Genomic DNA, 21,583 nt, shown 5'->3' with positions numbered 1-21,583 from the left:
CAATGCTCGATGATTATTTGTTCACAAATAAATAAGCAAGAAAATGTAAATCAGTCGTAGTTATTTTTGAATTTGATTTGATCAATGATTTGACCTAGATCCTCTACCTTTTTCTTTTTAAACATCCTGTATAAATGGATATACGTACGAACTATATAACCATGGAATGGTTTATTATCAGTTGTCAGCCATATTACAAGTTACCATTCCTTCGTAAAGCCTTCCCTTCTGACTTGTTATAAGTTTCTACTGTTATGAGTGCAACAGAAGCACATCCTCAATTTTTCGTTTCTTCCATCGTCTTGGAACAGAGTCTCGGTTGCCACCGTGCTTACCGTTACTGTCGCAATAAATTTGGAGAATCTAAATGAAAGAAAAAGAGATTTTTATATCGGAAGATGTTATAACTTCTTCATATTTATCATAACACGGGTCATACAAAATGAAAGATCATTTTTTTGTATTTTTATCAAAATATTGATAAATGATTATAACATTACGTATTTTTAATACAACTAAGATAATAATATCTTAATATTTGAAACAACTAACATATTTGTGATATAAATCAACACGTAAATGATGTTCTTTTCGAACAATAAATTATTGACCCGAGAATAAAATAAAACTTGGAAAAAACTGGAAAGAAGTTTTAATTAGTTTGACAAGCAATTTCTTTAAATGCTTTGGAAATTGTTGAAGGAATTTTTTTTTCTTTACGATTTTGTCTACGTCTTATCACCTTAATGAAACTGTTTAGATTCATTTCACGATCGATGAAATATTCGGGGATCGTAAAATAACCTACTCGAATCATGCTTCGCAAATCGAAGATCGAAAACGAGATGAAAACGATACTGAGAAATTTAAATGGGTCGTTTAATTCGTCCTACTCGCTCAGCCGCCATTGTTTTCTCCGAAACAATGGCGGCCGAGCATGTGACGTTGAATCGCGCCTCGCCAAGCATAAAGGTGCTCGCCGAATTAATTGCCGACGGTGGCCGAAGAATCGTTCGAGTTTCATTACGTAGTTTACTATATTTTTTCAATAAGCTTACTCAAAACAATATATTTGATATATTTGATATATACAAAATATTTGATTCTCAACTTTTCGGTTTGGGTTACGTTTCTAAAAATAAAAATGAAGAGAAACGAAAACAGAAATGTTTGAGAAGAAAAGAAAAAAAATACAAGTATGAATTGAACGTTTATGTGCACAAATCTTATATTCGAAAAAATGCATATGTAAATACGATTTCTCTTTTTGAAAAAAAAAAAGAAATCACCTTCATTCTTTTTACAATAGATACAACAGATTAAAATCATATTAATAGGCAACACTATTCTTGTTCAATTTTATTAGTTTATTAATCAATTTTATTTAATTATTTTAGTTGATTTTATTATTTAAATTTTAAAAATCCCGTCATTTTGAAATTGAATTAATTCGTAATTATTCTTAGATCTTCGTAAGGTGGATCTTTGGAATATATAAATTGTAAACCAATCTCAAATGTTTTTGACAGCTTTGCTTAATTATTGCTTTGGTTAATCATTGTTCGATCGTTTAGACAGTAACACGTGCGTACATATGCGTTTACATAAATGCATATAAATCTATATGCGTAGAAATATATTATATACAAATTCTAATAGAAGACTTAAAAAAAAGATAAATGAAAATTTTTTTTTAAATTTACAAAATTTCGAAAAAATGCATAGGTATGTCTGAGAATATTTTCAATTCTTGAGTTTAAATTCTTTTCGTTAAATACATAGTAGATTTTTGAGAACATAACCATTTTGAAATTGAAATTATTTACGGATCGTAAGTAACCACGTTCAAGTATTTAACCTTATTTTTGGTATATATAAATTTCAAGTGGATCCACCCACCCGTTTAGACGGTAAAGTGGATATACTTACACATGGGTATATATATATTTAAATTTTGATATGAAACTTAGTTAAAACTCAAATTTTTATATGAATTTCGCTTAAAATCCAAAATGATTTTTGTATATCTCAAGCAGTTTCAGGGATAATCATTTATTACTAAAAGTAAAAATTTATAAATAATTTTTAAACATAAATTCAAGAATCTTGGCAACTTCTTGAAAATGGTAACGGTGTATGTATATACGATAGTGAAAAACACCTTTTTTGAGAATTTCTCGTGGGAACTCGAGAGGCATCATCGACATTGTTCACTACGAGATACTAGATAGAGCGGTTGACAAATTACTGCTGCGACTAACTTTGCGGGAGATTTCGATAAATTAAAGGCATCGTGACACCGTGATTTGTAAAACGTCGAGATACGATACTGAAACACGCCTTTCTCCCGTGACGAAACGACTTTTGAAATATTTTTCTTATACTTTCCTAGTCTTGGTACGTAGTTCCAAGACGCGTATTTACTTACTTTGATGATGGATCTAAAAGAAGTTGTTAAATGCATCAAGAAACTAGAATCCTTTCGGTAACCATCTTTGATTAACTTCTTCGATTAAAATTGGCAGATTTTCATAGAAAAAATTTATTTACAAAGAGTGTTAAATTCTTTTCTTTATAAAAAAAAAATTATTTGGAGAAATATATATATATATATATATTTATAAAATTAAGAAAAAAAAATTCTTCCATTGTAAAGATTACTTTTTAAGCTTGAAAAGCAGTTAACACGGATTGGTGGTTCAGTTAGTTCTCAAAGTTCGCTTAACTTTTTCGAGGGATTGCATTTTTCGCTTTCTCGTATCTTCGTTTATAACTCGTCTTTCCTTTACCTTTCTCATTATCACCTTACGGTAGAACACGTGACTCGAATCTCTGAATGAGATAATTAAATAATGATAACAAGTAGAAACCGTTTAATTTCTCTCTGTGTTTCAGGCTATTCTGTTGCGGCTTTGCTTGCTATCCTTTTCTGCATTCCATTCGCATTCAGAGTTTTCATTCATAAAGAGACAGGACGATGGAACAATTGGCCACAAGCTTTTTATCATGCACACCTCGAGCTCTTTCTTGGAAATGGATGTCTTGGTAACATAATTTAGTTAAATATTTTTGTAAATACAAAACACAATAAATCATTTTCGGAAGACTAATGCCCAATATAACATTATCAATTCGTTCATTGCTTGATTTAAGATTACTGTTAATTCTTTTCATATTTATTAATTTTTTTCTGCAATTATTTATACAAATATAAAAAATCAGAGACTAGGCAACGCTTCATACTTTGTTGATAAACGTAATTAATAATACAAAATCATTGTATTGAACTAGTTGAATTAGTTTCTTGCTAATAGATTGTTTACTTCCAGACACGATATAAAATATTTAAAATGTTGCAACAGGTGTCGGAGTAATGATGTTATTGGCACTGACTGTTGAGCGTTACGTCAGTGTATGTCATCCAGGACAACACACACGACCACTTTGCGGACCACCGAATTTGACCGTGGCTCTTATTCCTCTAGCCACTTTTTTGGTCTATTTACCCAGTGTATTTCGTAGCGAAGTAACTACTTGCTTTTTGACTAATGAAGGACCACTAATTTATCAAAAAAGAGAAAATCAATCGTTCCTGCACTCTCTTTTCTATCAGGTATTAAAATATTATATTAGTAATGATTCTGGTAAATAGAACCTGCTAAAGGGGTCCCATAGATTTCGATAACAATCATGTTATAATATGAAGTTCAAATTTGCTCAATCTCTTTTCCTTATCGAATTTTTTTTCAGGTATATAAAGTAGTGCTCGAAGTCGTTTTCAAGATCGCACCAACAATATTGTTAGCCGGTTTCAATCTGAGAATTATGATAGTCTATAGAAGATCTTGTGAACGACGTCGCCGCATGACTTTATCAAGAACCGTGAGCAACGATGAAGATTCTAGGACATTTGCCGAGGAACGAAGATTGATACTTCTTCTCGGTAGCACCAGTATACTCTTTCTGGTTTGTGTCAGCCCGATGGTTATTCTGAACGTCACTCTGAGCGAGAATAATCTCAGTTATTTTTCTTACCAGGCGAGTTTTTAGTACAAATAAAGATTATCGCCAATTTTAAACCTAATTACTTTTTCTCTTCTCTCGCGGTGTAGGTTTTTCGTGCATTAGCCAATCTTCTGGAAGTCCTCAATTATTCCATCACCTTCTATATTTATTGTCTCTTCTCAGAGGACTTCAGAAATACCTTGATGCGTACATTACAGTGGCCTTGGCTCAAAGGTGAACAAGGAGGACGTAAAGTACCTATGAAACGTTCACCATTAACAAGACCGACTACGACAACGACTCCACCTACAACTGCTGTGGCAACACCAGGTCACCTCGCACGTGTCAGCGTTTAATGCGACATTTTTATTCCTCGTGTCACTTTTCATTCTTCCTTCGTGATCGATCCTACTAGATTGGAAACTAAAGAGGGATAAGAAAAGTGTCTGATTGAATGATAGCCAAAGAAACAATGTATGCTGTTGCCGAGAAGTGCATCCGTTTCGTGGCTAAAACATTTTCAAACGTATCGTAATTTCTCTTTGAAAAGTTACTCGTTCTTCATTTTTCTTCGCAACTTTAGATAGTAAGTTTTTATATAAGAATAAAAAAGTAAAATCAACTGCCAATGACGATAATGTATCATCGATTAGACTTAATTCAAACGTTTCTTTCTCTCTTTTAATAAAGCTAGTAACATTCCTACGATCTTAATGGATCGAAAAAAAAAGAAAAGAAATGTATCGCCAGTCATAAGTTACAATAAAAATGTGATCATAAAGCGAGAAATGAGCTGATCCTTCGAATAGCCAATTTTTTTAGATTTTTTTTATGATACTTCAAACAAGTATTGTTACACGGTTGTGTAACAATGGATCGATTTTTGCTCAAAGTTTTCAAATTGCTGTGCTTCAGTTTTATTTATTTAAATAATACAAATCTTAATAATACATAATTATATTTAACTCTTTGCTTAATAAAAGTGACCGTAGTAACTTAACGTTAAGCACTCGCTCTATACTAAAGATGACTATAATTTAAAGATCACTATAGTCATCTGACAAAATTCTGTTTGAATTAAGAATTTTAAGTGTCGTAACGTATATTAATATCATCATAGAAATCTCTCAACACTCTTCTTATGTTTATTCATTTATAATTCGTTTTATATTAATTTTATATAATTTGAATAATTTGCATAATACGACAAAGTATCAAATATTACATTCTATGGTAAAGTGTACACTCGCGATTAAATTGTCTCGTACAGCAGCAATGTACAAGCAGCCAACTCCGAAAAAATTAATCAAATTAATCAAAATTAGTAAAAAGTATATTTTAATTTCATTATCTTACATTTTCTTACTCATTCAAGAATGTTTCTTCTAAGGAATTATAAACCTCCAATTTATGTCCTAATCTAAAATGAAGATAATATGTATGTGAAAAAAATGGATTATTTGAATTCTTTTGAGAGAAATATTTAATAAAATATTTAATAGAGGCTTACTCGTTAAATGCAGCTGCCACTTCCGAAGCCTTTGATGGATGACAAACTATAGTTGTTTTAGTTTCCGATGGATAAAACAATGGTTTCACATAGCGAATTGCTACGCGATTTAGATCGTCTATGGTAACGGTCGATATACGACGTACCATTTGATTGTTGTAATCGTGTGGTACTTTTTTAAAGTAAAACAAGAGTGATTGTTTAACTATGTCATCTATAGTTTTTTCCTTGTTAATAATCTCAAATATTAATGAGGATTTAGCCGATTCAAAAAGTAATTTTTCCCATTTATCCTTGGAAAAATGTGCTTGCTAAAAGGAAATACATATTCATGAAAGGGAATTCAAAATCTATTCTTTTTCTGTTTGTTTTTTTCAGATGTAACATCATTACTTACAACTATATTTCTTGCTTCTTTGTATGCTGCTACAACATTGGCTGATTTATACAATGAGAAATATAATAAACCTTCATTTACTTTTGGATAGATACCATAGCCATATGAAAGACCTTGTCCTCGAATTAATCTCCACATAGGACCCTAAAAACATGACTTTCTTCATTGCAGAATATTCATTATAATATACCAGTTATATTTTCATACCTCGGTTTGATTTAAATACTGCAAGCATACAAATAGAGCCGCTAAATCTTCATGTTGAAAATCGTTTATACTTTGGCAGGATTGTGCTAGATACGATGAATCTATACATCCTAATCCTGTTACACAACCTTGACGTGTATCATCCTTAGAAAGATTCATTAGCTGCCAGTCGGAAGTTACATTCAGTCTATAATATTAACATTGTTTTTTTTTTTTAATTAACTGATACCATAAAATATATAATCGTATACGTAGTTTCGATTAAATATCCTTACGGCTTCTTTCCAGTAGTCTCTACGTCCGAAAAAAAATCATTCCATGGAGCGTAGACATCTTCAACTTCCGCTGATAATTTATCGATATTAACAGCTATATATAATACCATATTTTCAGTAGAAGTTAAGACTTTTCTAATCAATTCGATTTCCTCTATTACTTCTTGTTCACTCGATTCATTATTGAGACGTTCGATCATTTTAGTAAGGAATTTTTGTTGGCGTAAAAGACTTGATGCATAAAAATTATTATCTTCAAAAACATAAATAGAAATAATAAGATATATGCATACATATACAATATTGAATATTCGAAATTATCCTTATATAATGAAACATGAAAAATATCAAAATTACCTTCATTATATGTTAAACCTTTCATCAAATCACTGACTATTTTACTTCCTCTTCTTTTAATCTGTGCAACATTGTTTATCATCTTGGTTGCAATTATTTTTAATCTATTAGACATTAATTCTGTCTCATATAGAAGTTCTCTAATCCATTGTACGCCTTTTTTATATTTACTTAATTCCACCTGAAGAATATAAAATTATTCTTAAGTACATATTCTTCTTAATTTATGAACATCATAATCATTATCAAATTTATACATTACTTGAATCATCAAACTTGCACTATGACTGTAAGGCCCACAAGAAAATCTGATGAATCTATCCATTCCTATGCAAGTACTTGTTTCAACAGTATCAGCTTCTAATGTAGCAACAACTTCTTCATATGGTATTAATTGACCATTTCTTTTTACTGGAGATTCCATGAATGCTTCAAGTAACAATGGTAAATACAGTCTTTGCTCTTTCGTGATGGATGATGTATCCATGATAGCAGAAATCTAAAATTCTATATCTATAAGCTTGCTCAGAAAGCCTATCTCGATTATGTACTTTTCAAAATAATTCGTTTATTACTTACATAAACAAAATTCGTGTTCACATGATCTAAATATGTAAACAGTGGCAATTTCGTAATATTAAAATATGGATGCTGTTCATGTGTTTCTGTGGTATAACTTTTAATTTGGTGGTAATTAATGGAATCAGTGCCAGGAATTGATATAGCTGTTAATAACTCATCAGGAATTGATTTCTAAAAGTAAATGAAAGATATGTATTAAAAACTAATTAAAAATTAATAATACATAAATATATATGTATAAATTTCATGATCATTGTACCTCATTTTGAATTACTGCTTCCTGGAGCTCTTTTTCTTTCTTCTGTAAGCCTTCTTTGCCTAAATTCTCTATTTGTTTAGCAACACGTACTTTTTCTTCTTCCATTAGCTGATGTCGTTTTTCTATACTAGGTATACCCTTGACAATCACTAACGGAGCATCAATAAGATATTTTTTCAAGAGATTTAACCAATATGATTCTGGTTCCTCAAATAATTTTTTAATTTCTTTTATTTGATTCAATCGTTGATCCAGCTAACAATCATGCAAAAAAAAACTTGTTGAAACTTGATATGATTAAGTACGATATGAATTGATAAGTTAAACAACTTACATCTTCTTTAGTATTACCATACAAAACATCTCCAATGATCATAAATGCAACAGTGTTATGCGGATCATTCTCTAGATTACTTAAAGTTTCAAGCATACTTCTATGTATCACAGATTTCATTCTCTTCATGTCAATACCATTCTCATGTATTTGCTTTAAAACCTCTGATAAACGGGTCGAGAAAAGAGGAATTTTAGGTTTAGGAACATTTTCAAAAATTATATAAAGAATAGAAACAGAATTTTCACACAAGGAATATACAACATTGCTCGCATAAGGATCCTTTATCTCTACAAAATCTTTTTGTAGTGGACTAACTGATGTATCCGTAAGATACTTCAATAACAAAGAGCAACCAATTCGATCATAAATTTCATGAACACAGGATGGTCCACGCCAACCAACATTTATTATACCATTATCTTCATCATCGCATGGATAAAACAAATCTATGTCCACACTTTCTGTAAATGGTGGTACTGAACTTTGCCAAGGTCTTTCAAATGGACCTCTAGGACCCTAAAATATTCCATATTACAAAACTATTTTGCTAGATTTATTTAAATAATGATTGTTATATAGAAGCTTTATACAGATATATAAATATTAGCTATTTTTACTTACTTTTGACAGAATCATTTGTTCTACAGGTTGTAGCGCTTTAAAAACTTTATCATGATTCACCTGTCCTGCTATTATTATTGTTAAATTTTCAGGACGATAGAATTCCTTGTGATATTTTCTAACTTTATCATTATTTGTACTCTCTCTTAAATTTTTTAATGCTCCTATAAGAATATAGAACGTTTTAATATTATTGAATTAGTAAATACTATTAATAATCGTAATACTTATATCACCTCCTGTCATTGATTTATAGCCACAATGGCCAGGATATATTGCTCTAGATAATTCATTATAGACCAGATATTCTCCTATGTTTTCCTTTCCTTGCATTTCACAATAAACGACTCCTGCATCTTCACCCTCTCCATTAATATGATGAACTTCCGTAAGATATGCAGAATCCTAAGCGTAAATAAGTAAATATAAAACATTTCTTTATGTATGGATGGTTTATAAATACAGTTTCAACTTTATTATTCAAAATAATAAACGAAACCTGTAGCGTAGGATACAGTATATGTTCCAGATAAATAGGCATTAATGATAAAAATCCTTCGCTACCAGCTGTTGTCATAGTGTAGAAGGTAACATCTATATCTGTCGTTGCATTAGTACCAGATGCAAGACATCTATTGGCCATTAAATCAAGAATTCCTTTATATGGATAATTTTCACTACCCAAAAAAATGAGATGTTCCAGGGTATGCGGTAATCCATCATCATCGAATGCTTCGGTTGCTATTTTTCAATAAAGATGACACTGAGTATAATAATTACTTTATTCATATATTAGGTTGCTACAGATATAATTGGTATTTTTATTATTTTACTCAATGCGTAAAAACCACAATTATTTTTATATCAACTTAAAATATATATAGACATATATATGCATAAAGAAATACAAAATATATAAAGAGATTTTATTTATGAATTTTAATAATATAAAGTAATAATTACCAAGACTAAAGTAACCATCAACAATCGGACCATCAACTTCTGCTATAAAAACCGTTAGACCTGTATTATTAGATTTATATTTATGTACCGGTATAATATCGTTTGACTTCAATGAACAAATAAGCTCAAAGCCTCCCATATTTTCTCTCGGAGTACTGTCGACTGGCGTCATATTGTAATTTCACTGTTTTTCCTACAAACGGAAATTTCTACATGCAAGATATAAAAAAAAAAGTGTTTTAATGGGAAAAAAATAATTGCTTTTAAGGAATGTTAAACAGGATGATAATAACTTCTAACAACTTGAGACACCTTCAATACTAATAAACGAAAATTATTACGCATGCGCGAACGAATTAGCTCATATAACGTATATAAGTACATATGTGTATATATGTATGTGTGTGTGTGTATATATATGATGAATATTAAATTTAATAAAAACAAGATCAATAAGAATTATTTGTTCAAGATAATCAATCAAAAAGTGTATTTAGCTATATACGAAAATAAACAAAAAGGAAAAGAACAAAATGGAAATAATGGAATATGTGCAGACAATAATTTGTATATATCATTTGAGTCTCATTGGTTAAGTCCCTTAACATTCTCAACTCATTATTATTATTGTTAAAATAGGATGATAAGAAATGAGCATATCGTCGATAAATTTTATACTTTATACGATGGAAATTATATTTCTCCTATCTTACTATGTCAATTTTATTCGTCGTTTATAAAACTAGATAGGGAAGTATTGTGTTAGACATTTGGTAGCCATGCATCTTTCTCAAGATAAATTGATTTGAATTATACATTAAGAAGACGATAGAGGTCGTCATACCCATGAAGTAAAGAGAGGTTATTTATTTATTTCTTATTGAATATAATTTTTGTTCTAAATTTACACATAAATATACATATATATATATATATATACATACATATATTTATTACATATATATTATATATATATATATATACAACAAAAATATATTGATAAATATGACAGATGAAGAAAAAAGAGAAAGGCTCCGGAATTTGTTTACAAAACTTTATGGAAGTAATGTATGTAGTTTAAGTATAATATTTTGATCATATATAATTATAACATAATGTATCATTTATTCGTTAGAATCCAGAAGGAAAAATATCACCAGAAATAATAGACGAGGTTACAAAATGTATAGTAAGTCCAGAAGCACGAAAGTCTACCTACGTTGGTGCATTAGTTGGTTCTGCAATAGGAGCAATTATTCCATTGATGATTGAACCATTGAAAAAATCTTTTATAATTTTTACTTTGGTTGGAGGTGTATATGGATCCGTCTTTGCAAGATATATGCATTCTAAAAATTGTTTTTCTATAATTAATAATCTTTCACATAGTGAATATAGGTTCGTATATAACACATTTTCTACTCTTAATTTTTTAAATTAATAACACAATAAGTTTAATTAAAAATATGTTTTTTTTTTTTTTTTTTTATAGCCAACTAAGTAACCATAAATCTGTTGAAATAGAAAAACCATTGGAAATAGAATCTTTTAAAAGAGGATCTTCAATAGATATTGAAGCTTTTCAACAAATAGACCAGCAGAATGAATTTTCTTCTGTTAATGCTCGTATGTAAAAAAAATTTCATTTTTATAAACTTATCATTATTTCAATGATCTTCAAGATATTTATATTTTAAGGTGAATATCAACCAGTCATAAATATTGATGAACCAGAAAAGAAAGAAAAGAAAGTATTTGAAGGGACAACTTATGATGAATTACGACAGAAAAACAGAGACAGTTTTCGATCAGGACAAGTACAACATAGATATGTAAAACGGTAAATAGCATTATGTAATAATTTTTGACTATATCATAATATTATACATAAATTATACTTTGCAGATCTATTGATTCAAGAGAAAATAAACCCACAGAAAATCAAGACTTTAAATCAGAGTTAAACATAGATTCTGATCTTTTCCCTATGCCAAGTGGTACTGGAGATCACAAAACAAAATACGGAGATATATGGGATTAAATGAATGAAAATAGCAGAAACATTATTTGTTGCTTGTATAATACGAATACTATATAAAAGTAGTGAAGTAATTCTTAATTTGTTAATTGTAAATGCAATATTATGTAATGTTATATCATTGATAATCTGATTTATTATACATATTATACATTGATAATATTGCTAATGTTTTTTGCTTTTAACAAATATAATTAATTATTTAAAACTCAAGTCATTCCCACTCCTCATCTCCTATTGTATAAAATCTAAAGTTACGGAAAGATCCGGTCTATAAAGATCTTTTAAAAATTATTACATGGCTATACATTTATGCAGGTATAAACGTTATATTTTACCGTAAGAACAGCTTTGCTATGACGTACGATTCAGCGCTATGAGCGTAATTAGATGACTGTTCTCTATTAATTATGCTGTCATCGTATCATCACCTTGACATACCCAGAACTGCAGTTCTCTATCATAAGAGAATTGCCGACGAGTTCGTTCCCTGTACTTAACATAAGTTTAGCGACAATCGCCTTACGGTATTCTCTTCTACAACGCAACCCTCGACGATCGAAGTACATTTGCATTTAGTAATATGCATACTGAACCGTCGTTGATTCATATTCCAGTCAGAGTGAAATCATCCCGATGATTTAACGTGATTTAAAAATTTCAATGAGTACATCTTGTCTCTGAAATCGTTTTATATCTTTCGTTTTGCTCGTTTTACAGTAAAACAAATTTCAATTTCGAATTAAATAAAAATGTATTAAAGATTTACTACAAAAGTAACATTTGTTTAAAATTTATTTCATTGTTCTTAATATTCGTAAATAATAGGGGAAGAGAAAGAGAAAATGACGAAGAGAAAGAAGAAATACATTATGTTTAACATCTGAAAGACATACAAAATGGCGGATATTTTTCTATTTGTTTTAGTGGTAGAAATAGCACGTGATCGTTGATCGTTGATGCATAGGCATGCTGCTGGAACTGATGATGGATAGTTAGAGGGATATAATAAACCGACACTCAGGGACTATACTTTACTATTCGCTCAAGCATACGTAGAGCATGGTTTTGCTTCGTGCCGGCCATTATGTTAATTCGCATTCGATTTTGCATTCTTCCTTAGTTTTTTACGCTTTGCCTATTGGTCGATGCTATTCGAATAAGCCGATGTTGTTCCAAGAATTTTAAAGAGTTTATATAAATAATCACATAAAAAAGCTGTATATATATATATATATATATATATATATATATATATATGTATATGTATATATATATATATATGTATATGTATATATATATGCATTAATTGTCAAAATGATATTTAATATCATTGATACATTCATCGAATGTATTATATAATTAAAAAATTCATTGTTAATGATTATCTTTTCTAATAGTCTTCACTTTTATTATGATATACATAGATGAATGTTGAGGATAAACGAATTTTATAACCATTTTGAACTAAAATTTGTAAAATCGAGTGCGATTTATCGATGATCGTAAACCAATGTTAATAAAAATATTACTTATCTAATTTTTTTATTCTTTCCTTTTTTATACTTTTCTTTTTTTTTTTTTATAGAAACAAAAACAAGAAAGTATTATGTTTATAATCATTTATAAATTTTGTTAACACTCATACTAGAGAAACAACTTCTGTAGATTAAAACATATAATCTCGAGTTCGTATTAACAATCAATAATAATAAAATTCGATTGAACTAAAGGAAAGTTTCGCACATATGTATTATGTTTTTAGGAGGGCGTTTAACATCGAGTTACTCGCCTTTTTCCCCTGCTATTACATTGCAAGTAGCACGCGACGTTAGAGATGGGAACGTAGCGAGGGAGCGAAAAAGGCAGCCATTGGCTATCAAAGGCGACCAATGGGCGAGTACTCCCATTCATAAGTTGCGAGGCTTCTGTAGTTATAGTGGGGGATTCTCCTTATTACCAAGCTTAAAATCTCGTTAGTCGTTTCTACGGTATTATAGGAGTCACTTTTGATAGAAACAAGAAAAAAAAACGAAAGAGTAAAAAGAGAGAAAGAGAGATAGAGAGAGAGAGATAGAGAGAGAGAGAGAGAGAGAGAGAAAAGGTGAGAACGTTCGTTTCAAATAAATTATTTGACCATATTTAACTCACGATATTTTTTTTATATTTCTTCTCTTTATCTTAAATTTCTACTTCCAAGAGGAAGAAAAAAGATAGTAAAAAAAGAAAAACAAAATTTTTTAGAAATTTCGTTCTTTCATAATGATATCGTTTCTTTTTTTCTTTTTTTTTTTCTAATTCGATAAAAAATTAAAAAAAAGTAAGAAGGAATATTAATATTGAGCACGAATAGATCGATCAAATACTTTAACGCATCTTTCTCTATTTTCTTGCATGGAAATATGCAAATAAGTTTCATACATAACATTAGAGTCAGATAAAGAGGTTAATTGTCAGGAATGATAATTCGAAGATAATTAGGGTAAAGCGTGTGTTCGCGTGAATGTGTATAAGTTTTCGTCGCGTAAAAGAGGGACCCCCCCTCTCTCTCTCTCTCTTGGCATGCTGTTACGATTCACGTGTTTACTTTAAATGATCACGTGTAGAAAGGGGAGTCACGCAGGTGCAGGTCATGTGAAATATTTGCACTTTGTCGTAATTTGCGTAACCCGATGCATATATAATAAATCCACGGTGGTAAAGCGCCACGATAGAAAATCGTTTCACAATCTAAAGAGAAAGGGAATCTCTGGGAACGTGGGAGGGGAGACGCTCGCGGAGATGTTTGCGGCTGCACGACGGCGTACAAGAGAACTAACAACATTTATATACGTATTTATATATATGTGTATGTGTGTTCCGTGTATTTAAATATTTTCGTGTGAATATATGTACGTATAGATAATACATTATATCCATTTTTCACGTATAGCAAAACAATACATTTTTATAATTCTTATTTTATTATTTATTGTTTATTATATTTTATTTTATTATTAGTATTTATATATATATGTTTAATTTATTAATATTTCATTAACAATATAATTTTGATTAATATTAATAACTTATTCTTGTCTTAATGGAAATTTTTGTAAAATATTTAAAAGATAAAAACTAACAGATTTAATACATATTTATGTATAGAGTAGTCCGAATGAAATGTTACAAGTTGTTCTCTGATTATTAAAATCATCGGATCTATATATGTGGATATTTATGGATAACTAAGTAAGATATGGGAATTAATTGTTCGATGTATAAACAGTGTAAAGTAATGATAAATCACCAAAAGGATGGTTTTTCTCTTTCTCTTTCTCTCTTTTTATTCTTTCCTTCTTTTTAATAGAATCGTAATTTTTATTATATATTTAATAGAATCATAATTTGTATTATGTATATATATATATAATTTTTGTATTATATATTTATTATAATAAGATATTGTTAATTTCTGATTCAATTTTAAACACTTTATATATTTTCTAATTCGTGTTCCAGATTCGAACGGAACGGATCAATCAAAAACTCTTTTACAACACGTGCTAGATTTCGATAGCAAATAAACCGCAGAGATACGTTTTCTTTTGTTTTTTTTTCTTCTTGTTTTTATTCCAACGTAAAACGAAGACTTCAAAGACGACCCATATTTTCTTTGGGCGATCGATTCTCCGTCGTACCGAATAAAACTGGATCTCGGCTTGTCTGATATCTAAGTATAGATATCACGATAGAAAAATGTTTACGGGTATTTACAATCTAACTTATACAGGATGAGTCATATATCTAATTCGTTATAAGTATCTATCTCACTTACTAATCGTAATTTTTGTGTTCTCTTATAATACCTCATATTATACCTCATATATTACATTAATTTTTTTTTTTTTATAGAAATCGAGTGACAATAAGTGATATCTATTTTTAATTAAACAGACAAACCTTTGCTCGATCATTCTTATATATAAATTTGTAATATAGATTTATTCAAAATTTGAGTAAAAATACGATTTCGTCGAATTTAAGTCTTTACGTACTTTTGATATATCGGAACTATGCGGAATGCAGTCCGATCGATTTTCCATTTCGTTGAATCGCGATCGGAATGGAAGAGAAAGTGGGGTGAATAAAGGATTATCGAATAGAATAGGGAAAGAGAAAGAGAAGAAGGAGAAGAAGAAGGGATGATAGATGGTAGGAGATACGAACGGACAGAAGTGTGCCACCAAAGATCGGTGGTAGGAGCCTCTCAATCGGTCTCATCGATAATCGTGCTTTCGAAGAGACACGGAGCTGCCCTCTTCGTCGTACAATGTATTAGAGTGGGGATGAATGATAGTGGGGTATACAGTGAGAGGTTCAAGCGTGTATACATACATACGTTCTCAACATATACCTAAAAAAAGAAATTACATTTACAAAAATTCATTTAGATAATTTGAAAACTAATGAAAATATTTTTTAACGTTTTCATCCGTACAAAGTTAATACCTAATCTAGTTCTAATTTTTATATAAGAGTATATTAAAATGATTGCTAAATTCACAAATAATAAAAATAATAATGACAATAATAAACGACAAATTAGATGATAAAAAAAATAATCACAAAATATAAATTTTATCGATACAAATAGTAGGTATAAAACATGCGATAGAAAGAGAGAGAGAGAAAGAGAGAGAGAGAGAGAGAGAGAGAGAGAGAAAGAGAGAGAGAGAAAGAGAGAGAGAGAGAGAGAGAGAGAGAGAGAAATAAAAAGAGAAGATCGACTAATACTTTTTCCAATACTAGTTTCGAAAGAGAGAGACGGAGACATAGAAAGAGTAGGAGGAGAGGAGGAGGAGAGGCGTGCTTGATGGCCGCCGCCTAGACGCGGCGTTCAGATCGGTCGCGCCCGGGGCGTGAGCCGGTGAGAACGAGAGGGTGGGAGTTGGAAAAGAGTGAGAGAGAGAGAGAGAGAAAGAGGGAAAGGGAGAAAGAGACAAAGAGAGAGAGAGAGAGATCGCGGAGAACCCGGTTCACAGTGGAGGAGGGCTGCGTTCGCCGGGCAGTTACTCCGGAACCGTTGCCTTGACGACACGCATATCCACGCATGCGCGTATGCGCGAGAAGTGGGTGCACATTGAAAGTCCTCATCATCGTTGTCGTCGTTGCTTGAGAAAAGGGAGAACGAGGAAAAAGATAGAAAAAAAGAAAGAAAGAAAGAAAGAAAGACAAACAGACAAATAGTTAGGATAGACAGATAGAAAGACAGAGCACGCGATCAACACCAAAGCATCATTTTAACGTTTTTCTTATCCTTCAATAGGAATTTCCATCATAAGGATCAGTAGCAGCTTTACTTTCTTTCTCTTTCTCTCTTGTATCATTCTTCTTTTCTTTTCCTTTCTTTTTCATTCTCTCTTTATCTCTTTCTCTCTCTTTTGTATTATTTTTCTTTCTTTCTGTCTCTTTCTCTCTCTCTCTCTCTCTTTCTTTTCTGAACTATGTTCTCGTGGCTAAGATAGCACACGTTGACATCACTGAGAAACATTAGAAAAGATACTCTTCTTATTTCTTGTTTTACATTTGGTCTAATGAAGTTAATCTTTTTTCAGATTATGTATTCCATCAAAAAGTAATCTAAATTATTTTATACTCTTCTGTCCATATGGGACAATTCTCCTTGGAAATAAATATTGTCCTATTTCTACTTTTTTCTCTTTCTTCTCTTTTTTTATGTTTTGAAAGGTCTCTTCGGCAAGTTAAACGTAAACAAATTCCTTAGGAATGTAACGCCTAAGGAATAAGGTTTAAAAGGGTAGAGAAAGAGAGAGTGATAGTTACACGAGAGAAGAGTGTCAACAAGAGAAAGCCCTCAAGGAACCAATACCTCTACCTTTCTGATCATCATCATTACCATCATCATCATCATCATCATCATCATCATCATCATCATCATCATAGAATATCATCAAAAGTACACCTTTGTTGAACGATGATCGCAACCTTGGAAGAACTTTGCTCGTAGTCGAGATCTCTCTCTTTCTCTCTTTCTCTCTTTCTCTCTCTCTCTCTCTCTCTTTCTTTCTCTTTCTCTCTCTTTTTCTCTTTCTCTTTCTCTTTCTGTCTCGTGGGTAGCCCAGAGCAGCGCGCGTCGAGGTGGTCCGAGCGAGTCGAAGGAGAGAGGCGTGCCCCAGTGCCGTTCGAACGTCCGATGTCTCCGCACGAGGACGCCGCGAATACGAGGAGAGGAAGAGCCGAGAGTACGCGTGCCGTCGGCGAGCACGAGCAGGCATCTTCTTCGTCATCGTTATCGTCATCAGTTTTATCGTCTTTCTTTTTGAAGACGTTTTTAAGGAGACGCTACCGGAAGACATCATCATCGACTTGTTGGTCAACCTCAGATGTCTTCTTTTCTTCGTAGCACCACCTGCCGCTCTGTGACTTCGTGTCGTTGCATCGACAGCGGCAGGTTCACTTATCGATTCCCTTATTTTCTCCCACTTCCCATTCTTCTCCGATTTTTTCTTATCCCGCACGAAACGGACTCTCTTTTCTATACGAAAGTTCAGAACGAACGTGTCGCTCGGTGGTACTGGCCCACCGCGATCATGTTCACCGATAAGAAGAGGAGGAAAATCGTTCGGTCCTCTTTATGGGAAAGTCTACTCTCTTCGCGGTATTTTCATCGAATCGTTCGCGAGTGACAAACTGGTAAAAGTAAATAAAATACAAAACAAGATAGGGAAAGATAGAGATAGAAAGATAGAAAGAAAGAGAGAGAGAGAGAAAGCGAGAGAGAGAGATCAAAGGTAGAAGAATTAGATCAAACCCAAAGACAACGGTTAATCATATATAATATACCGGTTGAAAGTTTTAACCCAAAGTATTAAAGTTCTCTGACTATAATATATGATCAATGGTGATGATCAAGAAGAAATAAGTTAGTGTGAAAAATAGAAGAAGAGAAAGATCGAAGGTGACTTAGGTGTTCCTCAGATTGGATGGTTCCACGGGGGTTAACCATTGAGAGGTCGACTTGGGTGCAACCAGAGCCGGAACAGCAACGTTTCTACGACTCTCCGCCACCACGGATGGACGTGAGCGTGTGCTGTTTACCCGCTAGTGCCGGCTCGGGGGCCCAGCACTCTCATCCGGCGAGTTTGCCGTCTGGTGGACAGTCGACGATCCAAGCACCTTATCAGTATGCCGATCAGATAGTACCAGATCGGGGTCAACCCGACGGACTCGCGGTACTCGGCTGTACCGGACAGAATAACTGGCAACAGATCTCAAACTCGTCCACCGTCGCGGCTGGTGTCACTGCGACAACCACAGCGTACATCGATTATTCCTGGCTGCAGATGCAGGTGAGTGGAACAAATCAAATTTTATTTATCTCTATGTTTTTTTCTTTAGACGCAAGACATAGTCATTGATATTTTTTTTCCGAATGATGTTAATGTCAGATCATTTTAGGAGATATCTTCGTTGAATTTGGTTAATTTCTTTTCACCTGCACAAATTTCATAAGTGAAACATGTTCATTATTATTCTCGTGATAGTTCTTGCTTAGATTTAATTTAAAATTCTGCTTAAAGATGGTGGAAATTCGTAATCCTATAAAAACTAATTCAGATTCTTAGGTATAGTTGTTGTCTATCTAGGTCAAGCCTCGTTTGATCTTGATCTTTGGCTTTTGTCACGAGCTTTTGGTTATTAGGTAACTCGGAAAACAACATATTTGATTGAATCATTATGAATTATCTAAGGTTAATTAATAAATAAAGTATCCGTTACCAGTTTCGATTAATTAGCTGTTTATCTATTACAATATATAAAGTCAAGGAGCATTTGCGATTATTCAATTGGAAAAATTTCGAAATTTCGAGAAAATGATTGATTTTTATATTAGAAAGAGATTAACACATATCATGAAAGTCGCGTTCTTTTTTTTTTCTTCGAGCATGCTCAGTAAGTTATCGATTTCTACGAAACGTTAGATTGTAAGATAATAGATTCGAAGTAATAATACCCATTACTATTATCTCAGTTTGAATGACTTCTCTCTTTCTTTCTTTTTCTCTCTTTCTCTCTCCCTCTCTCTTTCTCCCCTTATAGACGTGCCGGCATAAAGCTACGCTGTTGACAGGGTAAATATCCTTTGATACGCCGTCCGTCTGGCACACGCGCCACGTACCTACGTACCTACGCCTTTTCACCTTACCAACGAGACTCTTCTTGGAAAACACCTTCTTCTCGAACCTTTCTAAATCTTTTTACGAGCTTTCCTTCTTCGATCGAACTCTGATCTGAAAGTAATAAATTTTTTCTAATTTTTCTAATCGTATATTATTCTAAAAAAAGAAAAACGAAAACTAATCTAACTTTCGTTTACATCATAAACTCAGTATTACAAAAAAGTGAAAAGAAGAAATTTAAGAAAAAAATGAGAAAGTTTGATGCGACATTTGAATGTAATAATTTGTCGTTAACGTTTTAAATAACCCTTAGGTAAAGTTGTCGAAGTTGTAATATGCATTTTTCAAATTCCACGAATATCTGTTTCATTTGAAAAGACGTCAAAAAAATTGCAATCAGTCCGGTTTTTAATGTAAAAAAAGAAGAGATAGATAGATAGAGATAGAGAGAGAGAGAGAGAGAAAGAGAGAGAGAGAGAGAGAGGGAGAGAGAGAGAAAGAGAGAGAAAAGTAGATTTTTGTCGGACAGTTTTATCAGGCAGAGTTGAAGTTAATCTGTCTTTGCGATAAGAAAAGCACAGACGAGTTTGCAACGCACTTCAGGATGCCTTTCATGTGAACATGATAATTATATTTACGAGATGACGAAATTCCCTGTCGTTATACGACTCGGACAAGATACGGATTTACTCTTCATAATTAGAGAAGAAATCGAAAAATAAAAAAGTAATATCGAAAGTTAACCAATTATAGATCTTGGATTTTAATTTATATTTTGTATAGTATAGTATATTATTATTTTCCGCTCTTATAAGCGTTCAATATACTAAATAAATTTTAACAAATTAAAATAATTTTATTTAGATTTAATCATAGAAATTTATTTTATAAGGTACCTATTTATCTGTGTCAAAATATTATCGATGTTTCGTACTAATATAAAATAATCGTATTAATTGGAATTTTGATTAATACACCATTTCGATAATTGGTTCTCTTGAAGGAACCTCTCGAAGGATATAATCGATTCGGAACTAATATTCGAATCGTTAAAATTCTCATAGATCCATTGAACGTATAGATCGGTAATAATAATTAGCCGTTAACCCGTAAACGCAATCCGAATGCATTGTGACGCGTGTAAGATAATAAGCGGACGGAAATCCACGATTATTGTGCCCGAGGCAGAAAGGGCATCCGAATGAGCACCGGACGAACCATTTCCACGGTTCACCGCCCTTCGTTTCAGAACTGCGTATGATTACCGGTACCAACGATTATTTTGTTTGCTATACGGACCATGGGGACGAACGTAATTAGCATTAGATGTGAAACGAATTGTGAGGTTGGGAAGAATAATACCTACGTTGAAAAGTCAAAGGATGATTTCCTCTGAAACATCGAAGAAAAACAATCTCTCACGTAGCAATGCATGGTGAGAAACTATAATCGCGGATGAACCTTTTCTTTTGTCGAATAATTGACTTTTAAAGATTCTCCAATGCTGATGAAATTTTGTCCTTAAGCGAATTTTCTTTCAACACACGATACATTATATGTAATAAATTAATTTTTTTCTATAATCTACATCGATTTTTCAATTCTATTTATTTTTCTTATTAGTATCTGAAATGACAAATTCATATAACAATGAAATTTTATTTTATTAATTAATTAAAGTAATTCATTTTATCAACGTTAGTATCAAGATAATAATTCTTTCATTATTAACAGCGTATAATGATAAATTATAAGTTAGTATGATTAAATAACTATAGATTTATCAATGTATCTTTATTTCATTGGAGGTCGTACAATGTGCTTAATTAAAATTATTTAATTTTCGATA

General features: G+C 31.8%; 4 protein-coding genes across 9 annotated transcripts in view; 3 read left to right on the top strand and 1 right to left on the bottom strand.

Moving 5' to 3' along the window:
* LOC124952848 (probable G-protein coupled receptor B0563.6) overlaps positions 1-6,120 on the top strand; it is a 40,459-nt gene extending 34,339 nt beyond the window's left edge. For all 3 annotated transcript variants that reach the window (XM_047503341.1, XM_047503340.1, XM_047503342.1), the window contains 4 exons: positions 2,896-3,045; positions 3,363-3,613; positions 3,751-4,038; positions 4,113-6,120. In XM_047503341.1, coding sequence (XP_047359297.1) covers positions 2,896-3,045; positions 3,363-3,613; positions 3,751-4,038; positions 4,113-4,361 — 938 coding nt within the window. In that variant the 3' untranslated portion in view covers positions 4,362-6,120. The remainder of the gene's footprint in view (positions 1-2,895; positions 3,046-3,362; positions 3,614-3,750; positions 4,039-4,112) is intronic.
* On the bottom strand, positions 4,911-9,864 carry LOC124952847 (uncharacterized protein C05D11.1-like). 2 transcript variants are annotated; one of them, XM_047503338.1, is made up of 14 exons: positions 9,514-9,864; positions 9,050-9,291; positions 8,787-8,955; positions 8,551-8,714; positions 7,927-8,445; positions 7,593-7,847; positions 7,331-7,504; positions 7,014-7,250; positions 6,752-6,932; positions 6,395-6,647; positions 6,120-6,306; positions 5,913-6,056; positions 5,516-5,826; positions 4,911-5,425 (listed from the first exon to the last, which is right to left on the bottom strand). In XM_047503338.1, exons 1-14 carry the CDS (start codon positions 9,683-9,685, stop codon positions 5,368-5,370), a joined length of 3,066 nt encoding a protein of 1,021 aa, XP_047359294.1. In that variant the 5' UTR covers positions 9,686-9,864; the 3' UTR covers positions 4,911-5,367. The 2 variants fall into 2 exon arrangements, with proteins under 2 accessions (XP_047359294.1, XP_047359295.1); XM_047503339.1 differs by lacking the exon at positions 9,514-9,864 and having other exon boundaries at positions 9,115-9,257.
* Positions 9,865-10,421: 557 nt separating this feature from the next.
* LOC124952849 lies at positions 10,422-11,745 on the top strand. Its single transcript, XM_047503343.1, has 5 exons — positions 10,422-10,581; positions 10,649-10,911; positions 11,006-11,139; positions 11,212-11,353; positions 11,419-11,745. Exons 1-5 carry the CDS (start codon positions 10,519-10,521, stop codon positions 11,552-11,554), a joined length of 738 nt encoding a protein of 245 aa, XP_047359299.1. The 5' UTR covers positions 10,422-10,518; the 3' UTR covers positions 11,555-11,745.
* A 4,775-nt stretch (positions 11,746-16,520) lies between these two features.
* The window catches only part of LOC124952757 (dendritic arbor reduction protein 1-like), an 86,179-nt gene continuing 81,116 nt past the window's right edge, over positions 16,521-21,583 (top strand). Inside the window, exon 1 of one of the 3 annotated variants that reach the window (XM_047503084.1) lies at positions 16,521-18,903. In XM_047503084.1, the coding sequence (XP_047359040.1) occupies positions 18,538-18,903 (366 nt within the window). In that variant the 5' untranslated portion in view covers positions 16,521-18,537. The remainder of the gene's footprint in view (positions 18,904-21,583) is intronic. The other 2 variants (XM_047503082.1, XM_047503083.1) reach the window with 2 other exon arrangements.

The sequence above is a fragment of the Vespa velutina genome, chromosome 11 (genome assembly GCF_912470025.1).
Source record: "Vespa velutina chromosome 11, iVesVel2.1, whole genome shotgun sequence".
In the NCBI taxonomy this organism is placed as follows: Eukaryota; Metazoa; Arthropoda; class Insecta; order Hymenoptera; family Vespidae; genus Vespa; species Vespa velutina.
The sequence above is the reverse complement of the archived record's forward strand: the minus strand, read 5'-3'. Positions and strand labels throughout refer to the sequence as shown.